Source organism: Martes martes (assembly GCF_963455335.1).
Source record: "Martes martes genome assembly, chromosome: 7".
Lineage (NCBI taxonomy): Eukaryota > Metazoa > Chordata > Mammalia > Carnivora > Mustelidae > Martes > Martes martes.
The window spans coordinates 45,406,822-45,432,270 of record NC_137894.1 but is presented as its reverse complement, the minus strand read 5'-3'; the positions used below and the strand labels follow the sequence as shown (position 1 = coordinate 45,432,270).

Genomic DNA, 25,449 nt, shown 5'->3' with positions numbered 1-25,449 from the left:
GAAAAAACCATCTCCTCCTTCCTCATTCAGCTTCCTCAAAGTTTTAATAAAGTAAACGTTATTTCTGTCTTTTGGTTGGTTTTGTTTTGTAAGTTCTTCCTGGCTTATCGCCTTGTGTGGTGGTAGTGGCTACAGCCTCTGGTTCTAAATGGGTTTAGAAAGAAAGATAATAGTGTCTTTAACGAATTATACTTCTGAAAATATGGACAGTGTCATGGTAATCTTTAACCACAGTGTTTTTTAATTTATCGTGGAAAATTTCCAACATTCAGTAGTAAAGAGAATAGTATTATTTTTTCTATCTACCCCTCATATGGCTTCAAATACCTTCTAACTTGTAGCCAATCTTGTTTTATCTATATCCCCACCACTCTGGATTATTTTGAAGCAAATCCCAGACATAGTCATAAGTATTTAGTATGTGTAGCTCTAAAAGGTATTTTTTAAAACTTAACCATAGTGCCATTATTGCACTAGAAGAAATGAATGACTCCTTAATATCATCAAATACCCAGTCAGTATTCAGATCTCCTAATGTGATTTACATTTTGTTCAAATTAAGATCTAGGTGCAATCCATATGTTGTTACTGGTTGATGATGTCTCCTAAGTTTCTGATAATCCTTTGGTCTGTCTGTCTTCCTGTGTATTCTTGTACTCTCTGTCTCTCTCTTGCAATTTTTTTTAAAATATTATATTTATTTACTTGAGATCACAAGTAGGCAGAGAGGCAGGCAGAGAGGGGGCGGGCAGGAAGCAGGTTCCCCGCCGAGCAGAGAGCCTGACTCAGGGCTCGATCCCAGGACCCTGGGACCATGACCCGAGCTGAAGGCAGAGGCTTTAACCCACTGAGCCACTCAGGCACCCCATCCCTTGCAATTACTTGAAGAAATTGGGTCATTTTTTTCCTGAAGAGTTTCCAGTCAGATTTTGCTAATTGCATCCTTGTGACAGCATGTTCCTCCGTTTCCATATTTCCTATAATTTAGTGGTGAGAGATGTCCTGTCCAATAGGGCAGACATGTATGACTATTGGGCACTTGAAATTGAGAGTTTGAATTGAGATGTACAGTTACATATATGGATGACATATTTGTACTGGAAAGCACTGTTCAAGAGTGTACACATTTCTTGACCACATATAGATTGGAATTTTCTGAAAAGAATATTTCCTAGGGCCTATGAAATACCTTTTTTAAAAAATATTTTATTTATTCGACAGACAGATCACAAGTAGGCAGAGAGGCAGGCAGAGAGAGAGGAAGGGAAGCAAGCTCCCCGCTGAGCAAAGAGCCCGATGTGGGGCTTGATCCCAGGACCCTGGGATCATGACCTGAGCCGAAGGTAGAGGCTTTAACCCACTGAGCCACCCAGGTGCCCCGAAATACTTTTTTTAAAGACCTTATTTATTTGTCAGCACAGCATGAGGAGCTGCAGGCAGAGGGAGAAGCAGGCTCATGGCTGAGCAAGAAGCCTCATGTGGGGCTCCATCCCCGGACCATGACCTGAGCCAAAGGCAGAGCTGAGCCACCCAGACACCCCCGCTGGAATGCTTCTAAAAAAGAGAAACATCCCCTCATCAACCATTCGGTTACCCTAGGATACAATCTGTACAGGAAAGGCAAATAAGTACTTTTTTTTTTAAACTAATTTTCAAAGTAACGAGCTGGTCCCCTAGCATCCTTCAAAGGTGACCAGTGAATTTAAAGTATTATAAACTCAGATCTAAACATAATTTGTCTTCCAACCCATTGTTACTATTTTCTTCATTAATTGCCTCACCTTTGGTCAGTGGCAGCCCTTTTAACTCAGTTCCTAAATTCCCACTCAATTCCAGTGTTCTGTTCCCAGTCTGTCTTGCACATTTCCTTTCCCAAACCAGGAAGCAGTCATTTCTCTAGTGACCCCTGGTTCCTGTTAAGTGGAGAAGGTATTTGTACGCCAAGTTCTTGCTGATTCTTGTTAGTTGGTTTTTTTGCTTATCAGCCAGAACTAGGAATTACAGTCCTGTTGGGCTGGCAGACTTTTTCTAAATCCTGCCTCTTTTTTATACCTATATTCTTTTTATATTGAACATAAATTAATGAAAATAGAGAAATAAACTCATTCAAAGATTAACAAGAAATGTGTTGATTCATTATGTCCTGTATATAAGAATATTTTGTCTTCTTTCCCGGTAGAGGAGACCCTGGATTTGTGAGATACTCTTAACAAAAACCATTTGTTTTTAAGAAATACAAGGAACATTAGGGGTGCCTGGGAGGCTCAGTGGGTTAAACCTCTGCCTTTGGCTCAGGTCATGATCTCAGGGTTCTGGGATCGAGCTCCGTATCGAGCTCCGTATCGGGCTCTCTGCTCAGCGGGGAGCCTGGTCCCCGCCCCCACCCCCTGCCTGCCTCTCTGCCTACTTGTGATCTCTGTCTGTCAAATAAATAAATAAATAAAATCTTTAAAAAAAAATACAAGGAACATTAGAAAATAAAGAGATTAGTTATATGTAAAATACTAAGAGTGTTCGGCCCTAGTGGCTGAGTTTATGACGTCAAAGGATTTGCTACAAGCCAAGGAATGTAATCACTAAACCCATTCATGTTCCTGTGTCCACGTGACTTGTGCAAGGGTGTATCAGGAAGCTTAGCTGGGGATTACATCCTCTGTTGTAGCAGTTCACTTCTACCTGTTTTATCCACAGGGAAGTTATCCTGGGAATCACAAGGTAAGTACAAAGTATGTCTTCTTCCATTCAAATAATAACATAGAATTTATAGAAGGAATGTGAGTGCTACGAAGTACTAGCAGTGATATATTTTAGGGACTAGAGATTACATGAGGCATTCCCAACTAAATCTTTTTTTTCTTTTAACGCTTAACAACCAATAAACTATTCCTGTATAATGTTAACTTTTTTTTTTTTTTTAAATACTTATTTGACAGAGACAGCGAGAGAGGGACGAGCATGGGGAGTGGGAGAGAGAGAAGTAGGCTTCCCGCTGAGCAGGGAGCCTGATGCAGGGCTCGATCTCAGGACCCTGTGATCATGACCCAAACCCAAGGCAGATGCATAACCACTGAGCCACCCAGGTGCCCCATAACTGTTAACTTTTTTTTTTAAGTTTATTATTTGAGTAATCACTACACCAACCTGGGGCTCAAACTCATGCCCCTGGACCAACAAGAGCCACGTGCTCTTCTGAGCCAGGCATATATGCCTAACTATTAACTTTTGGGTACGCCCATTCAGTAGTTCCTGACTTAGCGCATCTGGCTACCTATGAAGAATCTGTTTCCAATGTAGGTTACATTTGCCTGTTGGAATAAACTGAGTTTCTCATAGTCTCTGAAGCAAGGATCCGTTTCTAAGGCAGTTGGTGCTAGGGTGCATAACTTTGCAGAGCGGTAGGCTCCTCTCAGCTCAGTGCTTGCCAGAATATGGATACCAGGACTTGAACTGTGTACTTGGGAAACCGTTTTTACCGTTTGCCAGGAACGACATTAAATGCTGAAGACAAAAAAGAGCAAAAAGACAGAATTCCTGCTCTCTTGGAGTTAGAATCTAGAGTAGAGATGCTTAACTATACAGATGATTAGTTATAATTGTGATATGTACTACAAAGTGAGCAAAATACCAAGACCCCATACTGGTTTTGAGGGGGGTAGATTAATATCCAGTTAATTGATCCAACTATCGTAAAAAATGTGCTGAGTGCTCTGAAGGAAAGGTATGGTCCTGTAAGAGTAGCCCCCGCCCCCCGTTTTTTTCAAATTGAGTTTTGTAATGCATTTAGGTGAAATAGAAAATATACAGTAGCAATAGGAATTGTTACTCAGTTTACATATGTCTATGCTGGGTCACAAAGCCAAATGTATTTCATACTATGGGTCACAATAAAAAATCTTAAAAGCCACTGTACTGGGTAGATCCTATCCAAGTTTGGGGGTTGGATCAGGAAAAGCTTTTGAGGAAATGATGTTTCAGCTGAGCTATGAAGAATGAACAGCTATAAACTAGTACAGAGGAGACAAGAAGAAGACAGAGATTTGGAATAACATATGCAAAAGGCCTGTGTTGGGCCAAGAGACCAAAACAATTGAAGATTAGCATAGCAAGAGTAAGGAGGGGAGGTAGTAGCGGCCAGACACTGCAGGGCTTTGGAAGCCCGTATCAGGAGTTTGGGTTTTATTCTGAGAGCAGCTGGGAACTTTTAAGCAGGAAACTGGCTTAGTGTTCTGTTTTGAAATGATCACTTTTGTCCCAGTATATGAAACAGACTTATAATATTAGGGCATAAGAGGATACATGGACACCGGTTAACCAAGTGAGAGATAATGGGGGCTTGGACTCCCTTGTTAGCAGTGGAGATAGCATGAAATGGCTGGATTCCAGAGATTTAAGGGAGAAAACATGGCAGGGAATTGAGATGGGTTGTGGTGAAGAAGAAAGTGTCAGGCATGAGTTCTCAGTTTGTATACCTTCGACATCCCTTGAGACAAGGAAACCTGGAGGAGGAGGAACAGTTTGGAGGAGGGGAAAATCAGGAGTTCACTTTGGGTATGTAGAGTCTGAGGCATCCTTGAGGACAGTCTTGGAAGAGATGCCTTGTAGGCAGTTATTATGAGTTCGATCTCGGAGAACAACTGGAGAATTTAATATGTGAGTCATCGGCACATAGGTTATTGACACTATGGACCAGGATGAAGTCATTTAGAGAGTACAGTGGAGATCTTTAAAAAATAGTAACAATGTCAGCGCCTGGGCTCCACATAGACCAGTTACCACAGCCTCCACTTGCCCTGCCTCTCGCTTCTAGCTCTGACTCAGCCCAATGAGCACAGACCCACGGAGAGGTCCTGGATTATGCAGCCTGCTGAAGCATGCACAGACTGGCTTTGCCAGCATCCCTGCTCCCCTACCTTCAGCCCACACCTTTAGAGCCTTCAGGGCTTTCTCCACTGTCTACTGAATGGAGTCAGTATTCAGGGCCCTTCCCAGCTCTACCCCAGTCTTCAGTAACTGCAGGCTGCTTCCCAGCAAAACTATCTACTTGAGTCACACGGGTGGTCTCCCCCTCACTCTGCCCTGCCTCTGTTCCCTGTCTCAAGCTGGAGTTACCCTCTCCACTCTACCTTTTCCTGCCCTACCCTGAAGGTCCCATCCTTGCTGAAGCTCCCCTGACCCCGATAAGACCTAGAATACTTTCTTTGCTTTGAAGACTATCATCACTTCACGATCTGTACCTCTCATTTTCTGTTTAGTAGAGATGACTGTCAATCTGAGAATGCCAAAACTTGCTAACTTTCCTATGTCCCCTACAACTCCCTATCCTTAGAGGTCTCCAGTTGGAACAGGCTGATGGGGCAGATAACTTACTGATCACTCTGCGACTTGTCTGATCCTGTAGCATAAAGAACTGCTCCCAGTGTGCTGGGAAACTGTCTCCTGGCATGGGGCTTGAGGCTTAACATACGGTAAGACCCAGACAAGAGTGGGCAGACAGCGGAGATGAGGGAATTAAAGTATTTGCCCATCTGGCCTCATTTGACCTCTCTGCACTCAGATTACTTACTCTGCCTCCTCACATGATGTTCCCCTGTGGGCATGGGGATGACCCAGTGACCCCTCGCAACAGGGCTTTGCAACATCCTGGTAGGGATGACATTGTGTTAAGCCAGAGATACTCCCTGGTGTGGCTCCCTGATAAACCCTGATTGTTTGCAAAATGCCAGACTGTGGTCAGAATCTTTATTTAATCTGATTTAGAATACATTACAAATCCCTGGTGGTTGTGAACATTATTAAACTAGCAGACACGTACTTGATCTTAGACTAAAGGCCCAGAGTCTATGTGTGAATGAATTTTTAATTCTTAGATTTCAGCTTTAGTAGTAGATACTGTTGACTAATGCTAATTGACTTTCTCACCAACAGTGCAGGAGAGTTCCAGATGTCCACATCCTCATCAACCCTTGATATTGTCAGGCTTTTTCTTCTTTTTTTTATTTTAATAATGTGTGTATGTGTGTGTGTGTGTGTGTGTGTGTGTGTGTGTGTGTGTGTGTGTTGGTATCTCATTGTTTTGTTTTGCATTTCCCCAATGGCTAATGATGTTAAACAACTTTGAGGTTTATTTGGATGTCTTCTTTCATGATGTGCCTCTTAACATCTCTTGCCTATTTTTGTACTAGGTCTTTTTTTTTTTCTTTATTGCTTTGTGTCTATCAGGTATGAATCCTTGGTCAGATATACATGCTGCAAATATCTCTTCCCATTCTGATTTATGTTGTTTGCTTGTGTGTCTTTGTTTTTGTTTCTGTTTTGTTTCATTGTTGTTTTACTCTCTTACTGACATCTTCTGGTGAGTGGAAGTTCTTTAATGTAACCCAATTTATCAGTGTTTTGCTTCATGGTTGTCTTTTCTGCAACCTGCCTAAGAAATGTTTACCTAAAGCCATGAATATATTCTCCTGTCTTATCTTCAAGCTTTATTTTACCTTTCACATTTAGATCTACAGTCTACCTGGAACTGATTTATATGTATGATGTGAAGTACAGGTCATGATTTTTTTTTTCTAGGTGGATATCCAGTGTGCCATTTACTGAAAAGACCCTTATTTTCCTTATGCTCTGCAGGACCAATTTTGTCACAAGTTAAGGATCTGTATATGTATGGATCTGTTTCTGGACTTTCTTTTCTGTTTTACTGGACTTTTTGTAAGTCCTCGTGTTAGTACCACACTGACTTAATCCCTGTAACTTTAAAGTAAGTGTTGCTATCTGATAGTATAAATCTTCCAATTGTGTTGCTTCTTCTTCAAGATTGTCTTGGCTTTTCTTGGTCCTTTGAATTTCATTTAAATTTTAGAGTTAGTTTGCCAATTGATCCTAAAAAACATGATGGAATTTTGATACATGGAATCTATAAATCAATTCAGGGAGAATTGCTATCTTTGTTATATTGAGTCTTAATAACCCATGAACGTGGCATGTTCCTCCATTAAATATCATATTTTATAGTTTTCTGTGTAGAGGTTTTATATATCTTATGTTAGGTCGTGTCCTAGATGGTTGATTAATAATATGAAATGGTATCTTATTTAAAATTTCATTCTCTAATGACATTTTTTAAAGTTATTTTTTTTAATTTATTTATTTGACAGAGAGCGAGAGAGCACAAGCAGGCAGAACAGCAGAGGGAGAAGGAGAAGCAGGCTCCCCACTGAACAGGGAGCCCGATGTGGGGCTTGATCCCAGGACTTGGGATCATGACCCGAGTCGAAGGCAGTTGCTTAACCAACTGAGCCACCCAGGCGCCCCCTCTAATGACATTTTTAAAAGACAACATTTACATACTTTGTATATATAATTGGTTCTCATATATTGATCTTGTAATCCAAGGACATTGCTAAATCCACTTATTAATTCTAAGAGTTTTATTCATAGATTCCTTTGAATTTTCCACATATGCCATCCATAGATAATGGTAGTTTTATTTCTTTCCAGTCCTTGTTTTTTTTTCCTTCTCCTTTTGCACAGGCTAGTACCTCCAGTGCAATGTTGAACAGAAGAGATGATGGGGACATCCTTGTCTCAATTCCGATCTTGGGGATATCTTTCAGTATTTCACCATTAAGTGGGATGTTTGCTTTAGATATTTTGGTAATATTCTTGATTAAGTTAGGGAGAGTCCTTTCTCTTCCTAAGTTGCTAATTTTTTTTTTCTTAAAATCATGAACGGGTATTGGTTTTATGAAGTGCTTTTTCTGCCTCTACAAAGATAATCATATATTTTTTCATCTTTATTGACATTTATCTTTATTCCCACTGATTGATTTTAGAATATTAAGCCAGTCTCTCATTCCTGAAATAAACTCAATCCTCAAGCTGGCAGTGTTGTATTTTCCTATCCATAATTATTTTTGTTGAGATTTTTGCAGTTATGTTCCTGAGAGATTGGCCTTTAATTTTATCAGATTTGGTATCAAGGTGGTGCTGAAATCAAAATGAGTCAGGAAATAATTCTTTTCTGGAAGAGTTTGTGTAATTTGACATTTTTTTCCTTACATGTTTGACTGGAAACTCTTTTGATGACACACTTTAGAACCAGTTTTGTAGGCCACATTTTGGGAAACAATGGTTTAGAACAAAACTTAAGCATGAAATAGTCAATTCCTGTCAGTTTGAATACTCTCGCTTTTATTTATTTCCTCCCTGTGCAGTACCAGCCACTTTACCTTTTCTTTCCCCGCTGTGTGGGGCTCACCTAAGTCAGCACTCAAGAGAGTGGTGAGGTCATCTGAGACCAAGCCTCGGGACTGTGCTCTCTCCCTGCCACCAGGCAGCCTGCCCCAGCCCTGCTCAGCCATCGCCACACTCCTCTGACAGAATGAATGCCCTTGACAGCGTCCCCTTCAAGGTGCCCAATGGCTTTGTGATAGGCACAAAGTCCCTTCCTGGGCCAGAGCTCAGCGTCCCAGCCTGCAGGGAGCTTCTGCTGGGTTCTATGGTAAGTGTATCTGTCTGTCCATTCTGCTCCTCTAGATCTGATGCTGAGACTCATGGGCCTTGTTCCTTGATTTTAAAGGGCAGCAAGGCCAGGGAACCTGGGTGGCTCAGTCAGTTAAGTCTCCAACTCTTGATCTCAGCTCAGGTCTTGATCTCAGGGGTGTGAGTTCAAGTCCCTCGTTGGACTTCACCCTAGGTGTGGAGCCTACATACATACATACATACATACATACATAAATGGCAGCAAGCCCATCTCTGGTATGTTCTAGAAAGTTTGGGAAAAAACCCAAGGGGAAAAGGTTTTTCACGAAGAAGGCTAGTGGCCTGATGATAGGGATTATTTGCTGGGTTTTATTTTAAGCTTAGAATAACAGGAAACTGCCAATAGGAAGTGACTGAGAGTCTTTGCAAAGATATTCCAATTCCTCTTTTCCCTGGCGGCCTGCTGCCATGGTCAAAATTCTACCATTTAGAATCACTCCTGTGGACAAGACACTATCTCCAGAATCCTCTGTTAAAATGCAAACAGTTACATGGGACACATTAAAAGGGGTTACTATTCCATAGACCCAAAGCACCTCTCCCCCGGAGGTGCCCTATAAAGCCCCACGCCCCACAGCTCACACGTGGGGATATGCACCCAGTGTATGCGGTGGTATCGCACACCCTCAAGAGAAACACGAGGATCTAACTTCCAGGAGAGTCCCATTTACTTGAAGGTTTAGGGGGAAACCTATTGCATTTGTATTATAAGACAGATCACGAGAGAGGATGCAGAATTCACATGAATTTTTACAAATGGAAGAATGAGATTGCCCAAAACTGCGGAACTGGTGTTGGGCCTCTCAGAGTCTTGTGTGCCTTCTTCACTGTCTGCAGGGTACTTGGTAAAAAAAACTCAGAGGCTCTAGGGCGGCCCTCACTCATTTTGCACATGAGGAACCTGAAGTCCAGAGAAGGAAAGTCATTTGTCCAAAGTTAGTGGTGATGGCAAGACTAAAACCCAGGTCTTAACTCCGAATCATTGCGTATTAGCTCAGAGCAGGATTGGAGCATGAGACGCTGGACAGGTGATGTTCTGAGGCAGAAAACTGGGTTGTAGGAAGTCAGGTGCAGAAAGTACCATCCACGAAGGAGGAAGGGGCTTGAGTGGCTCGGGGGCCCAGGAGCAGGAGACTTGGTGCCGTTTTGCTTTACCTTAGGACCAAGGTCTCCAGAGGGGAAATACACTCTGTAAAACCCAGAGCCCAGTATCCGGGGACCAATAGTCTATGGGGCGGGAGCTCTGACTTTTCCCAGGCAGCCTGCCCTGTGGGCCTGTGTCATAGGGAAGAGGAATTCGCTTGATGAAGCTCCAGCCAAGGTGGATTATCACAGCTTTCCCCTCCCTGCTGAGCTCAGACCAAGCCGAGAAGAGGCTATCCTGAAAGTTACTTCTCTTAGAAGCAGAACTGGGAAACTTTCTGCCGTGCCGAGTCCATGTCTGGTGTCCTCGCCCAGGTGCTGAGCCTGGCTCTGCCCCCTACTCTCAGCGAGGGTATCTGTGCTCCCCGGAGCCTATCTCCCTTCCTGGGCCTCCATGTCTTCCACTGTCGGGCCAATCTAACATACCGAGAAGCACGAAGACTCCAGGTATGGTTTATAGCCTCTCCTGCTAAGTCCTCTTGAGTTCATCGGGCTATATTCCCAGTGTTTAGAACCTGGAATACAATTTCCCATAACAACAATGGTCTAGGTAGTGCTTGGATTACCAGGTGAGCCTACAGTGGTCTAAAGGGAAAAAGTAACCACCACAGCTACCATTAGCCCCTGCTTAGGTGCTCTGTGTACATTCACTCTTCTCTCTTATATTTATGATAACCCTTTTAGCAGGCATGTGTTCCTACTCCATGGCACAGGGAACCAAAGCTCCCACCCAACTGATGTACTTGCGAGTGACACAGCCAGGATTCCAACACTTGTCTGTCAGACCCCAAAGCCCATGTCCGCCCCAACTCCCTGCTGCCTTCACCCTTCCTTCCATACTTAAAGCCTTGGCAACTCTGTGTTTTTATTGTTTCGCAGTTTTCCCTTTAATTAGAGTGAATTGCCCTAACCAAAAAAAAAAATCTATAAATATAAATAAATAAATAAAATATAAATAAATATAAAATATATAAAATATAAATAATAAATATTAAATAATAAATATTATAAATATTATAAAATATAAATAAATAAATAAATAAATAAATCTATATATATATATATATTCTTAGTGAAAAAATACATCCACATAGTTTAAAAATGAAAAAAAAGAAAAAGAAAAAGATTACAAAATTGTATAGAGCAGGGGTTAACAAACATTTTCTATAAAAGACCAGGTAGTAAAAACTGGCAATTACTCAACTCTGCTGCTGTAGGGAAAAAGCCATAATTCTGGAAAGGAGTGGGTGGGTACAGCTGTGTTCAAATAACAGTTTACCCACAGAAGCAGGGGGTGTGGGCAGCATGGCCCACAGGAAGCTTGAAGGCCTTGGGAGAGCAAACAGCCGCCCACTGACACCTTCCCATTGACCCAGTTCCCCTGCTCCACACCCGCACTGGGGATATCTGTTCCTCATTTTCTCTGTATTCTTCCGGGGATGTTTATGTGTATAGAGACAAGCAAGTACAGCTATTTCCTCCCTTTTTACACCAACGGTAGCATTTTAAATACACTGTTCTTCTTGACTTTTGTGCCGCATATATTTTAAGATCTTTCTGTATCGGTACATAAAAAGCTTCTTCAGTTTCATTTTTCACTGTGTAGCATTGCATTACGTGGCTATATCCTACTTTCTTGAATGGGTGCCCTCTTGATGGACACTTGGGTTCTTCCCAGTCTCTTGCCATGATAAACAGTGCTGTCGGGAATGACGATATGCATGTGTCCTTTTGAATTTCTTTAAGCATTTTTCCAAATTTCCCTCCATAGGAGTCATACTGATTTCCATCCCAGCCAGCACTCTACAGGAGGCCACATGCCCCCCACACTCTCCAACAGAGTGTCCTCAGACTTCGGGTCTTTGCTGAGGGGTAGGCGGATGGTATCTCAGGGTAGTTGTGATTTGCCTTTCTCTTATCATGAGTGAGGTTAAGCAATTCTTCATGTGTTTAGAAGACATCTGTGTGGCTTTTTTCCGTGGACTATCCATATCTTTTGTTCCTTTCCCATTGAACTGTTGATCTTTTTCCAATCTATTTCTAACACTTCCTATATTCGTAAATTTAGCCCTTTGTCTCTTATGTGAGTGCTGTTTTTCCCCTACTTTGCCATTTGTCTTTGACCTTGCTTGCGGTATATTTGCATGCAGATTTTGCACATGTGTGTATCTGTACTTTTATGGCTTCGGGAAAGGCTTTCCCCACTTGAGGACGTCTCTTCTGTTTTTTCCTAGTACTTTAATAGTTTCATATATACATTTGAATTTTTGGTCCTTTTGGAATTAATTCTTTTGTATAATGTGAGAATGGATCCAACTTTATTTTCTTCAAGCCAGCCAACATAATTTATTGGCTAGTCCCTCTTTTTCCCATTGTTTGAGATGCCACCTTTATTGCTTACTAAAGCCCCATGGATATTAAGGTCTATTTCTGGACTTCCTATATTATGCCTGCATCTGTACCAATACCATAGTTTCAATTATTGACATTTTATAATATGATTAAACAGCCAGTAGAGCCAGTTCCCTCCCCCTATTTACCACTTTGTGCCCAGAGTCTTCTGGCACTTCCATTCTTTGTTTTTCATATGAACTTCAGAATCATCTTGCTTAGTTCCATAAATCATTAAGTGTTGGTATTGATGTTGGGTCTTGGTATCGTTTCATCCCGAGTCCCGTCAGCTGTCTTGAAACCGCCTTAGTCTCTTTCTCTCCACGTCTGCCTCATCACCCTTCACGTGGTCTTTTTCCCTCCTCTGTCCTTCACAACCTGCCTGTTTTGCTACAATCTCTTCATCCAACTGTTTATTCCACACATACTTACAAATGTCCACCCTGTGTCAGGCCTGCCTGGGCCCTGGCGATGCAGAGAGGAATAAGACACAATCCCTTACCTCAGTCAGGGAGCAATGCTAGAACAGCCTAGTTAGGCTCCTCTCCTCAACCTGGAGTCATGTCAGGAGAGAAGGGGACAGTACCTGTGATCTATGTGTCTGAGTACCTGTCTTTCTGCCTCTCCTTCCCCCCACAAATACCACTTCCCCCAGCTTCGTTCTTCCTTCATTGACCATCGCAGAGCACTGAAAGAGCCTTTTGAACAATTTTACATTTTTTAACGGAATTTTGTATTTCTGGCTCTTATTTTTAAAGGTAGGCAGCAGATAAATAATTTATTTTTGACTCATTTCTAAATTCTCAAGTTAGATTATTTATGTGAACTCCAGACTGCTTATTCAGGTAGCCTGATATGTAGTCGAGAAAACACTACTGTCAGGTGGACAGAGGAATCCCAGCTCAAACTGCTCGACACCAATCTGACCTCTAGCAATTTAAAGATTCTGAGCCTCATTTTCGTATTCTGCAAAGAGAAATAACACTATAACATACTTAGTGGAGTTTAACAGAGATTAGTGATTTTTATGTTTCCCGGGCTTCAGAGTAACCTCTGATGGCAACAAAGGGGAAGGGGCAGGTATTATCCATAGAGAGGTTTGTGTGCTGAGTGGGCCTCCAGGGCTGAGTGCTCACTGGCAAATGGTGCTGGGTTCAAGTGAAAGTTTCTTTGCTAAAAACAAGGTTTTTTGGAGAATTTTTTTTTAAATTTGCTATTGTTCAATTACATACTGAATGGCTAAGGGACTTGGGATTTGGGGTTTCAATTACCTAATGGCAAAGGGACTGTTTCATTGTGCTAACCTAATTCCTCATTATGTCCTTCAGGCAGAGTTAACCCATTCAATTGTTACTGCTATCCATCAACCCCAGTGCTTGCTAAAACTGGGGCTGAGGGTGGGTGGTAATAAGTGCCTGGAGTTCAGAACCAGAAGCTGCCCAGGCCTGGCAAATTTTTGGCTGCACAAAGCAGGCAGGGTAGGGGTGGGCCCTTGGCCTTGCTTTGGGCCCAAGAGCCTCACCTCCCCTTCTTCTTGCAGCACGACTTCAGCCTGGAGAGGAGGGTGCTCTTCTGGGTGGAGGCTGTCATCCGGGGACCCTGCCGGGTCCAATGCGACGCCCTGGGAATGGCATCGGCCCCTCCGGCCTGGCTCTTGCTGGTCGGCTCAGAATCTGAGCCAGTGCCCGCACCAGATGCAGACACCGGCCCGGAGGCCAGACCCCAGCTGCAGCTAGATCAGGAGGAGGAGAAGAAGGAGGTCAAGGAAGAGGAGGAAGAGGAGGAGGTGGAAGAGAACCAGGGGGAAGCCCACGTAGAGGAAGAAGCCGCCTCTGCCAACGAGGAAGAGCCAGGTTCCTGCACCCCCCTGTCCAGCTCCCCGGCGAGCGCTGGCCCGGGCCATCCCCGGTGCTCGCTGGACTTGCTGCGGGGCGTGAAGTCGGAGCTGGCCGGGGCACGGCGGCGGTTCTCAGAGGGCCGGCTGTCCGCTCGCCCCCGCGCCCTCCTGCACCGCATCCGCCACCGGGCGCTGAGCCTCTGCCCCAGCCCCGCGCCGAGTCCGGGCCCGGTGCTGCCCGCGGGCCCTGCGCCCACGCTCCCCAGCGCCCCCGCACCGCCCCCGCGGCCCTCCACGGCCGGCGCCATGCCCCCATTGCGGAGCCACAAGCCCACGGTCGCGGTAAGGAACCCCAGCTCAGCAGCAAGGCCCCCAGTAGTCTGGGGTCCCAGCCTGGTCCGCAGCCCTCATTCCCTCCTCTCTGCTCTCCTTCTTCCTGCCTTTACCTGTTCTCATCTGGCCCAGTACCATGCTGTCCTTCCTGTGGCCCTTGGCCTAGACGAGTCCCTGCTCAGAAGCCCCCAGTCCCTGTTTTCTGCTGTGTCTGTTTTCCTTCTGTTGGGACCCACGTCACAATAATTGTAATCATCCAGTATCTGTCTCTTCCCATGCAGTATGAATTTTTTTAGGGCAGGGATTGGAGGGCCTTCATTTTTGTTTCCAGGGCACCCAGCAGCAGATTGGCCCCTAGGGGGTGCTCCGGGGATGTCCGTTGAATGAATGAATGTGACTCAAATCTAAGGCTTCCCGCCCAGTGAGGCTTCCGGTGGGATGGGTAAGCTGGAGGCTCAATCAAAGGTTACTCCCCGAGCAGTTACTTCCTGCTGCGCACGGACTTGGAAGAGACCTTGACTGAGGGAGAGCTGGCCAGAGAGAGGTGGGACAAGGCCGCTCTGTGTAGTGGGAGGGATCAGGTGCTGAGAGAGAGGGGACAGTTTTTGACGACTGGGAAGGCTTCAGGACAGAGGATGTGCTCCTGAAAGAACCAGGAGTAGAAGTGAATTTAAAGTGAAACCAGTGAAGCTTAAGCCTCAAACCCCTCACTTTGCCTCTTCCAAGGCTTTATATCTAATGTGCCTTTTTTAAGAGGCCCAAATTATGTTAAGTACCAAACTCCATAAAGCCTGGATCTGGAGCAGATGGAGTGGGTCAGGAATGAGAGCTAAAGGGCACAATGGGACACAGCTTTCTGTCCCCTAGCTGCCCTACTGTCGGGCCGAGAGATGCAACAGAATAAGGCCCAGGTGAAATTTAAATCCAAAAGACAGACGAGAGGTCTGACTCTTCCCACTCATGGGTGTGTGACCTCTGGAGAGTCACTGAACTGCCCTGAGCTCTCCCTGGGCCACTTTACCACACACAGTTACTTAGAGCAAACGCAGAGCACAGGCTCTGTAAACTGGACAGGCAGCGCCATATCAAGGACGAGACGTTGATACCAGGATGGCTCTTTCCTGGTCCAGATTAAATGTAACTCTATCCACAAACGTCCTTGTTCTGCAGAGGAGAAAACTGAGGCAGAGAACAGCTAAGAATCATTTTTAAGGTCACAAGAGTGACCTTAAGATTTGGATGTCTTCCAGTTTGGGGGTCAAATGCAGACCCTAGGGAAAGCTCATGGCAGGAGAACCCCTTAAAAGTTAGGGATGGGTGGACAATTCATGTCACACATATACGATCTTTCCCAGGAGCCAGGGCAGCAGCTGGTCTTTCCCTGGGGAGAAGGGGACAGGGCAGTCTGGTTAGGGTGGGCAGGTGGGTGCTTCTTCATGGGGAATGGGTGAAGGGTGATGCTGGCCAAACCCACTGAAATGCCTTCAAGCCACCCTCCTTGCTCTAGGGCCAGTGTGCCCAGTCCCTACCCTGCTCCACGCCCTGCCAAACCTCACCCCAGCCAACCTGAAGAAGGAAGAAGATCCAGCCCTGCTTCCCCTCACTAAGGTGTGGGGTAAAGAACCCTGAGTGTGATTCTGAGCAGGGCTCAGGTTCCACCCAAATGTGTGTTGCTTCCCCAGTCATTAACTTCTCTGAACCTCAATTTCAATGTCTGTGAGATGGGATAATAGGGATGGACCTATCATATTTCTCCTGCGGGAGAACGTCCTGCCGTGCCAGGTATCACCTCCAGAGGCAACTGACACACCCAGCCTGTCTCTATTTCAGTCCCTCAGCCCCTACACCTGCCTGCCGCCTCTTGGCGGAGTGCCTGAGCATCTCAGCACCCGCAGATCACACCCCACTTCTGCTGACCTGCTGTCTGCCCTGAGCCAGGAGGAGCAAGACCTCATCGGGCCCGTGGTCACCCTGGGGTATCCCCTGCATAGGGCCATCACGGCTCTGCAGAAGACAGGGCGGCAGAGCCTGAGCCAGGTAGGTGAAGGAGGGCCCCTGAGCTGGGGGGCTGTGGGTCTGGAGCCAGGTGTGTGGCCAAGTAGTTTTTATCTTTAACTTGAAAAAGTTTTGTTTCCTTTTCTTTAGAAGCAGAACCTTAGCCTGGCATTAGTTGTTGAGGGTTATGAGCAAGTTTCTGGACCCTGATGCCATTTTCTCCATAAGGGTTTATCAGGAGTCCCCATGCCCGTTTGGAGAGTTTTAATATTCTTCTCCTGTCCCAGTCTCTGCCCCAAGCACAGGGGGCTGAAGCTTTGGGCAGCCAGTAATCTCTCCAGAGATACCCAGTAGAACTTTCTGCAATGAGACAGATGTTTTATACCTGGGTTGTTCAATACAGTAGACACTGGCCTTATGTGGCTACTTGAAATATGGCTAGTGTGACTAAGAAACTGAACTTTTTGTTTTACTTAATTGTAATTAATTTAAATTAAAATAGCTAGATGTGGCTGCTGGCTACCATAGGGATGGCAGAGCTCTAACCACTTCCCTCAATGAGCAGTTTATCCATATTCATATCCATTGCTTTCTCTTTTGATCTACCCATCCATCCACTCCATCTAGTCCACAGTATTTACTGGGTACCTCCTAGGTGTTCAGATGGAGCTAGCAGCTATGGGGGGAACCTCCTCTTGGTGAAGGGGCTGCAAAGAATTTATGTCCATCCTTAATCGAGCACAAGGAGGTTCCAGTGATCAGCAAAGGCTCACGGAGGTACCACATCTTGAGCTGGACTTTAAGGATGAATAAGCTCTGAATCTGAAGGAAGCAGAAGGGAGGATATTCCAGGCAGGAGGAACAGTTTGAGCAAAGGAGTGGAGGCAACGGGGCAGGGTTTGGGAGGCCCTGATCCAGCCGGTCTCTCTGGAGTACAGAGTGCATGATGCAGGCTGGTGAGAGACAGGACAGGGAAGGGAGAGTGAGGGCAGATTGAGGGTGCCTTGAAGGCTGAGCTGAGAAGTTTATAAATGACCCACTAACAAAAGGGAGGCATGGAAGGATTATGAGTAGGGGCAGGAGGTGACATGGAACGCCACTCCCTGATCCCCCCTTCTCCCACCTGAAGGTCACATCTTGCTTCCCATTGTTTTCTGCACATGGGAACTCTTTCGGTTGGAAAGCTGAGCTGCACATACCAAAAGGTCCCAGGGAAGTTGGCACTTCTTCCTTTCTTCTATCTCTGCTCCGTCACCATCAGAGGGTTTGGATACTCTCTCCGTAATGTCTGACGGCTGTCATATGTTGGGTCCCTGAGGTCCAGAGCTGCCTGTTCCTGGATAAGGGAGGGATGGAAGGAGAGTGACTCTCAGACCGGAGCTGAAGCTGGACGTGGTGCTGCCAGGTTGAGGAGGTGGGCGAATGCACGTGGCCACCTTCCCCACCCACCCCTGCTTCTGTTCTCCTCTGGCTTCATCAGTCCATGCCTTGTCCTGGAGGAAAACTTCCAATGTGGCTGCTGACATTCATCCAACACCTTCTTTGTGCCAGGCCCTCAATCTGAGAATATTTGATTAGGTCTTCTCAGTTCTGCAAGGTTGCTACTACTGTCCCTCCCCACTTTGCAGATGAGGAAACTGAGGCCAGGGAAGTTCATATAACCGATCGGTGGAAGAGCCCGGGTTGAGGCCAGGCTGGTTTGACTCTGAATCTTTGTTGTCTGGTACTTTCCTCTCATTTACTGGGCGAGAACCTTCCAGGGAAGCACCCAAGACTGATCTGAGATTTAAGAGTAGATCTAAGATTGCCCCCACCTTTAGCCACTGCTGAAAGCTAGGACCTGGGCCAAGAAGCTGGCCAGGAGGACTCTGAGGGACCATGGCCACGGTGGGGGCTCTGACATGTCGCCCAGTCCCTTTAGCTCCTGTGACAAGGCTGAGGCCTCAGACCATCACTGTGGGGGGTCTGAGGAAGAGTCGGAGCCAGCAGGAGGCACTGGCTTCCCCATGGCTGGGCTAAAAGAATCCCATTGCATCAGGAACATTGTGTTTCCAGATATGCACTGACCACCTGCCTGGCCAGCCAGATCTCTGGGTGGCCTTCTTCCGTGGTCGTCAGTCAGAAGCCAAGCCCTAAGGTGTGGGCCTGAAGGGCCACTGGATGACTCCATCTGTCCTCCCCCACCAAGTGATAATTTCCCTCTATTCTGTGAAGTCCCACCACTAACTGAGCAACTCCTTGGGTTCAGAGTCCTTCCCCCCTTAAAGGATATACACTATAATAAACCTTTTTGGCTAGAAATTATTGACAGATGGCCCAGGAAGGCAAGCATCAGGTGACAGAGACAGAGCAGTTAGAAGAGCTAGGGAGAAAGGAGGAGATATAAAAGATAAGCTTTGTCCTTCCTTCCTTCCATGAAGACTGGTGTGCCCACTGGCTGCCTATAGGACAACGTAGGTGGCATGTGTGAGCATCCACAGGCCAGGCCCAGACTTGGTATGGGACTCCAGGCACCTCAGGGTGCTTCCCCTCTTTACAGAATGGAGGAGGGGGATATGCATTTATACTCAATGAGTGCTGAGGCCCCCATCCTGGGGTGTGAAGTGACATCCTTACCCATCCTGGGGCCTGAGGCAGACCTGGTGGCTTCTATAGTCTCATAGGCCCAAAAGCTGACCAAGCAGCAGAATCTCTATAACTGTAGATTCCCAGGACCTACTCTGGAGAATCCCAGTCGGCGGATCCGGAGTGCACCGAAAGGCCTATTGTGTTAAGGATCTGAAGGTGGTTCTGATATCCAGCCTGCCACGGGGTCTGCTGGTATGGGTTGAGGTCAGCTGTCCCTTGAGTCAGTGGTTCTCAGCCATGGCTGCACAGAATTAGCTGGGGAGCCATACAAATCCCAGTGCGCAGATTGCCTCCCAGACCAATTACATCTGAGCCTCTGGAGACAACCATCCGTGGCTTATGGGTAGTCATGTTAGAGCTCCCAGGTAGCTGCAGTCAGCACCAAGGCCAAGAACCTTTGCTGTTTTTGAACCAAGGGACCAAGGAGCAGCCACCATCCATGCTTGACTTGCTCTTCTTTTCACCTTCGGAAATCCTGTTCACTTTCAAGGCAGCTCAGAAAACCTCCTCTAGCACTGGGCCCCTGACGGACAAAACCAAGAGGTCAGGTGATCTAGGTCTTAGTCCTGGGTCCCTGGGCAACCTGCCCACCCTGCTTGGGCCTGCTTCTTGCACTGAACAAGGAGAGCTTGGCTGGGTGATTTACAAAACATGCTCAGAGCAAGGTCCAGGCATCCTGAGGCGGGAGCACCAGACTCCTGGCTCCCTTGCTCCTGCCCCCAGTTCTCCAAGAGCAGCTTGATCTTCTCATTATTGTTGACGTCTCCTGATGCTTGGACAGCTTAGAAGCTAAAGCAGTTAGAAAGCACTCATCCGTATGATCCATCTCTGAAGGTCTGCAGAAACCTCCCTGTTCTTCTCCACCTATATCCATAATTCTTATGGTCTGGAACCTTCCTTTGGCAGTGGCTTTCTATAAGTGTTGCTTTGATTTGCCTGGCACTCAAGATTTCCTCTATCTGGTTCACCCCCCTCTCCCGCCCCCCCCCCCAAGCAGTGAGCTCCTTGAAGGTAGTTCTTTTTTTTTTTTTTTTTTTTTTTTTTTAAAGATTTTATTTATTTATCTGACAGGGAGAGATCACAAGCAGGCAGAGAGGCAGGCAGAGAGAGAGAGAGGAGGAAGCAGGCTCCCCGCCGAGCGGAGAGCCCGATGCGGGGCTCGATCCCAGGACCCTGAGATCATGACCTGAGCCGAAGGCAGAGGCTTTAACCCACTGAGCCACCCAGGCGCCCCTTGAAGGTAGTTCTTAATTCATCTTAGAAACATGGCATATATTATTGAGGTCCTTCTGCCTGCCATGCTGGGTGCTGGGGACACAGTGGTGATCAAGACTGAAACAACCCTTCCCTCGCTGAGAGAGGAGAATAACTGGAGTTGGACACGCTGTGACGGGGGAAGCACAGGGCTATGGAAACAGCAGGCAAGGCCCCCAGTGGAGACCAGGGCAGAGGCTCCCCAGGGAAGAGGGCTGAGGCTGGCCTTGACCAAGGGAGCGAGATGGGCAGAGGCCTGGGATTGCTGAGAGGGGAGCTGAGCCCGCTGACACGGGCAGAGGGGCAGGCCTTTGGGCTCTGGTAAGGAGGCAGTACTTCATCCTGAGGGCAAAAGCAGCTCCTGGTGACTAAGCACAGAGTGACCTGAACAGGTTTCCCAGCCCTGCGGTATTTCCTCTGTCCTCCTCCCCTCTCTGGCACCAGAGCTAATGTGGGCCTGAAGAGCAGACATGTATGTGTCTAGGGATGGGGTGGGGCTGCCCAGGTGTGGATGCTGAGGAGGCTGCTTCTCACAGGTGGGTGCTCACTAGGGAGGGTGAACAGACTGGGATGGGTGGTGGGTGAGGCCCCCGTGCTTCCAGCCAGTCCCACTTCCTGCTTAGGGTCTGGGAATGCTTATCTCACCCTGACAACCCTTTTCCTAGATTACAGCCCCTGGTTGGGGACAATTGGTTAAGAACTTGCTGTCCACCCACCCCTGGGTCTCCAGGGGAGACCTCTGTCCCTCTTCTGTTGGCTCACAGGGTCTCTGGGGCCATTTCGTGAGTGTGTGGCGGTTGACTTGTCAGCCTGGTCTGAGCTCAGGCCTGGCTGAGGTTGCCAGGGTGCTTTCTTTATCCCATGCCTGCTGCCCCTGCCACTGCTCTTACTGCACCATTCCCTCCACCCCCCACAGTTTCTCAGCTATCTTAGTGCCTGTGACCGGCTGCTGCGGCAAGGCTACGAGGAGGGGCTGGTGGAAGAGGCTATGGAGATGTTCCAGTTCTCCGAGAGCCAGGTCAGCAGGGCCACCTGCCCAGGCCCGGGGTGGGGGGAGGAGAAGGGCAGGGGTCCACACATAAGCCTAGTGTGCAGGGGCACACTTGTGCTAGAGCCAGAGCCTTGGGGCCATCAGGAGACAGCCTGCTTGCTGAGCCCTGGGGAGGAGGAGACAGCCCAGGGAGGTGAAGCGTGGGAAAGGGGAGAAGATGGGATGGGGAGGGAAACAGGTGGCAAGACTTTCACATTATTTAGCCAAATTAATACACAAATATTGTTGAAGGCCCACTCTGTCAGACAACTAGAGAGGAGCCACGTACAGCACAAAGATGCATAAACTCTGCTCAGGCAGTTTGCTGGCTACCTGGAAACCCAGAAGGCAGGCAGCTGTGGACCCAGTGGTATATTCTGAGTGCCCAGCGCACATGACCTGTCCTCGGGGTGCTGCTGGCTGTGGCTCTGCTGAGTGCTTCTCCACAGAGGCTGAGGCAAGGACAGAGGGCTGCAGGGGATGCCAAGGGGTTGGGAAGAAGGGAGGAGAAGCAGGGACTTCTCAGGTATTGGGACCAGAGGAGGAAGGAAGGCAGAGGCTGCATGGTGTGAAACTTTGGCAGGGTTTGGGGCTTGGGTAGAGACCCCAGGCTGTGCTTCCTCTGGGCACCAGTATGCAGCCTCCTGTTTTCTGCCCCAGTCTCCAAGCACAGTGAGTCAGGAATGAGCTGGAGTGGAGGAGTAAAGCCAGGATGGAGCCAGTTGTCAGGCCAGAGCCTCCTTCCTTGGCACAGGAAGGGAGGTCCAGGCTCATGTCACCCCAAGGTATAGGAAGAAAAAGCAGGTGCTTCCCAGGACCAGGCTTACCTGGCTTGGGGAGTCCATAGCTTTGTGGGAGTAGATACAGTAGGTACCAGGGAGAACACTCCACAGGAGGTGACTGGCCTGGCAGTGTCCCCAGCACTCTCTCTTATTCCCCTTCCTCAGGCAGGGGAGTTCCTGCGCCTCTGGGAACAATTCAGTGACATGGGCTTCCAGCAGGACCGGATCAAGGAAGTGCTGCTGGTCCACGGCAACCGCAGTGAGCAAGCGCTGGAGGAGCTGGTGGCCTGTGCCCAATGAGCACTGGCACATTCCACAATGCCTGTGCATCCCAGTCCTGGGCCAGACCTAGCAATCCATAGTAACTGGATTAGTAAAACTACATAAGAGGGGAAACCTGGCTGGCTAAGTTGGAGGAGTATGTGGCTCTTGATCTCAGGTTTGTGAATTTGAGCCCCACGTTGGGTGTTGAGATTACTTAAAAAAAATACACAAATAGGGGCGCCTGGGTGGCTCAGTGCGTTAAGCCTCTGCCTTCGGCTCAGGTCATGATCTCAGGGTCCAGGGATCGAGCCCCGCATTGGGCTCTCTGCTCAGCAGGGAGCCTGCTTCCCCCTCTCTCTCTGCCTGCTTCTCTGCTTACTTGTGATCTCTTCAAATAGATAAATAAAATCTTAAAAAAATTTTTTTTAAATACATAAATAAACTTTGAAAAAAAAAAAAAAAGATCACACAAGAGTGACACACGCTCATACAAACAATGCCAAAGGTGGAGGTAAATACTGTAGGGGAGGCCAGACTTCACCCATTGTAGGTTTGCAGCTGGGGCTCCTCATGGAAAAGACCAATTAAGAAGAGAAAAACATTTTATTTTATTTTTTTAGGTTTTTATTTTATTTATTTGACAGAGAGAGACACAGTGAGAGAGGGAATAACAAGCAGGGGGTGAGGGAGAAGCAGGCTTCCCGCTGAACAGGGAGCCCGATGCGGGGCTCAATTTCAGGACACTAGGATCATGACCTGAGCAGAAGGCAAATGTTTAATGACTGAGCCACCCAGGTGCCCCGAGAAAAACAGTTTATTAAGGCATGTGGCATTTCTACATCATGTGGGGGAAACCTCAATGAAAAGTAACTCAAAGCAGCAGTTAGAACTCTGGCTTGTATAGTATCTTCAACAAAGAACAGTCAATTTGTACAGAAATGACAGGACAAAGGAAACTGGTTTTGAGGTTCCAGAGATGGAAGCTGTTGGGGTGGGGGGCGGTGTAAATACAAGGAAGAGAACCAGCTGAGTAGGTTTGTTGGCAGATTCCTCTGGAGCTTGTGTGGGCTGATAAGAACCTGTCTCCAGAAAAGGAGAGTTTATACCTTGCCTTTAGGCAAAATGTGGGGGAGGGTAGAAGGAGATTTTTTTCCTGCATTTGTTGCTTCTTAATCACCTTCAACTCAAAATGATTTTTATGTCAAAGAGGCATATTTTGGGGTGACATTCTGGTCTCTTTCAATATGAAAACAATTAGCGGAAAGAGTTGAAAGTCATTGCCTCTGTGGAGGGGCATATGGGGAAGCATAGACAAGGAACTGTGTTTTTTCATAAAACCCTTGTAAAACTACCTGTATTTGACTCTTTAAACTATAGGCATGAGTAACTTTGATTTTAAGAATATTAAAATAAGTGGTGGGCCGTTCTTTTCAGTCCTGTGGGCTCCTAGTTAGTGTGGAAAGAACATCTAACTGTGGTTCAGAAGACCTAATTTCTTATTTTGTTTCTGCTGCTGACTGGCTCAAGGCCTCTTTGGGACTCAGTTTCCCTGAGAAAAGTGGAGAGACTGGACTTGGCTACTATCGATAAGAATCCCCTGACAGTTTGTTAAAGAGGCCCAGGCCCTCCTCCGGGGTGATCTGATTTAGAAAGTCCAGCTTGGCAGCCCCAGGGATCTATTTTGTTTTTATAAGGAGCTCTCTGGGGATTTTTAAAAATCTCGTTTTTTAACTGGTTTTGTTGTTGTTCACATCCACCCATTTCTCCCAACCACTAATCTGGTCTCTGCTATCTATCAGCTTGGGTTTTTGCCTTTTTTGTTTTTTTCAGATTCCACATTTAAGAGAAATCATATGGCATTTGTCTTTCTCTGTCTGACTTATTTCACTTAGCATAACACCCTTGAGGTCCATCCATGTTGTCTGAAATGGCAAAGTTTCATTCCTTTTATGGCAGGATAATATTCCATTGCATATGGAAACCACAGTTTCTTTATTGATTCATCCATCTGTTGACATTTAGGTTGTTTCCATGTCTTGGCTATTGTAGATAATGCTGCAGTGAACTTGGGGGAGCATCTATTATTCTGAGTGAGTGTTTTTGTTTTCTTTTAAATAAACACTCAGAGTGGAATTGCTACATCATCTGTTAGGTCTATTTTTAATTGTTTAAGGAACCTCCCTATGGTTTTCCACAGTGGCCGCACCAATTTACATTCCCACCAACAGTGCACAAGGATTTTTCTCCACATCCTCGCCAATACTTGTTATCTCTTGTCTTTTTGATGATAGCCATTCTGACAGGTGGAGGTCATATTCCTTGTGGTTTTGATTTGCATTTCCCTGAGGAATAATGCTCTTGAGCGTATTTTCATGTACCTGTTGGCTATCTATATGTCTTCTTTGAAAAAATGTCTATTCAGGGCACCTGGGTGGCTCAGTTGATTAAGCCTCTGACTTCAGTTCAGGTCGTGATCTTGGGGTCCTGGAATGGAGTCCTGCATAGGGCTCCCAGCTTGGCGGGGAGTCTGCTTGTCCCCTCCTTCTGCCCTTCCCCCCACCTGTGTGCGCATGCACACACACTGACTCTCAAATAAATAAAATAAAGTCTTAAAAAAGAAAGAAAAAATAAAAGTGTCTATTAATCTGTTGTTGTTGTTGTTGGGTTATATGAGTTCCTTATATATTTTGGATATTAGCCCCTTATCAGATATATGATTCACAAATATTTCTCCCATTCAGTAGTTGCCTTTTCATTTTGTTGATGATTTCTTTTGCTATGAAGAATCTTCTTATTTTCCACTTGTTGTTTTGTTTTGTTTTGTTTTGTTTTGCTTTTGTTGCTTTTGCTTTTGGTGTCAGATTCAAAAAATCATCGCCAAGACCTATGTCAAGGAGCCCACCACCTATTTTGTCTTCTAGGAGGTTTATGGCTTCAGGTCTTCCATTCTCTGTTCAACCCGTTTTCAGTTAATGTTTGTGTATGCTGTAAGAAGGCAGATGAGTTTCATTCTTCTGTATGTGGCAGTCCCGTTTTCCTAACACTATTTATTAAAGAGACTGTCCTTCGCCCATTGTATATTCTTGGCTCCTTTATTATAAATTAATTGACTATATATGTGTGGGTTTATTTCTGGGCTCTCTCTTCTGTTCAGTTGATCTGTGTGTCTGTTTTTATGCCAGTACCTCTGGGGATTCTTTTTTTTTTTTTTTTAAGATTTTATTTATTTTTTGAGAGAGAGAAAGTATGCT

The 25,449-nt window shown here is 46.3% G+C and overlaps 1 protein-coding gene across 1 annotated transcript; it reads left to right on the top strand.

The window, feature by feature from the left end:
• Positions 1 to 8,380: 8,380 nt before the first annotated feature.
• Positions 8,381 to 22,610, top strand: UBAP1L (ubiquitin associated protein 1 like; the record flags this gene model as incomplete). Its single annotated transcript, XM_080808837.1, has 5 exons — positions 8,381 to 8,500; positions 13,616 to 14,254; positions 16,076 to 16,282; positions 21,039 to 21,140; positions 22,100 to 22,610. 5 exons carry the CDS (start codon positions 8,381 to 8,383, stop codon positions 22,232 to 22,234), a joined length of 1,203 nt encoding a protein of 400 aa, XP_080664963.1. The 3' UTR covers positions 22,235 to 22,610.
• Between the last annotated feature and the right edge of the window lie 2,839 nt (positions 22,611 to 25,449).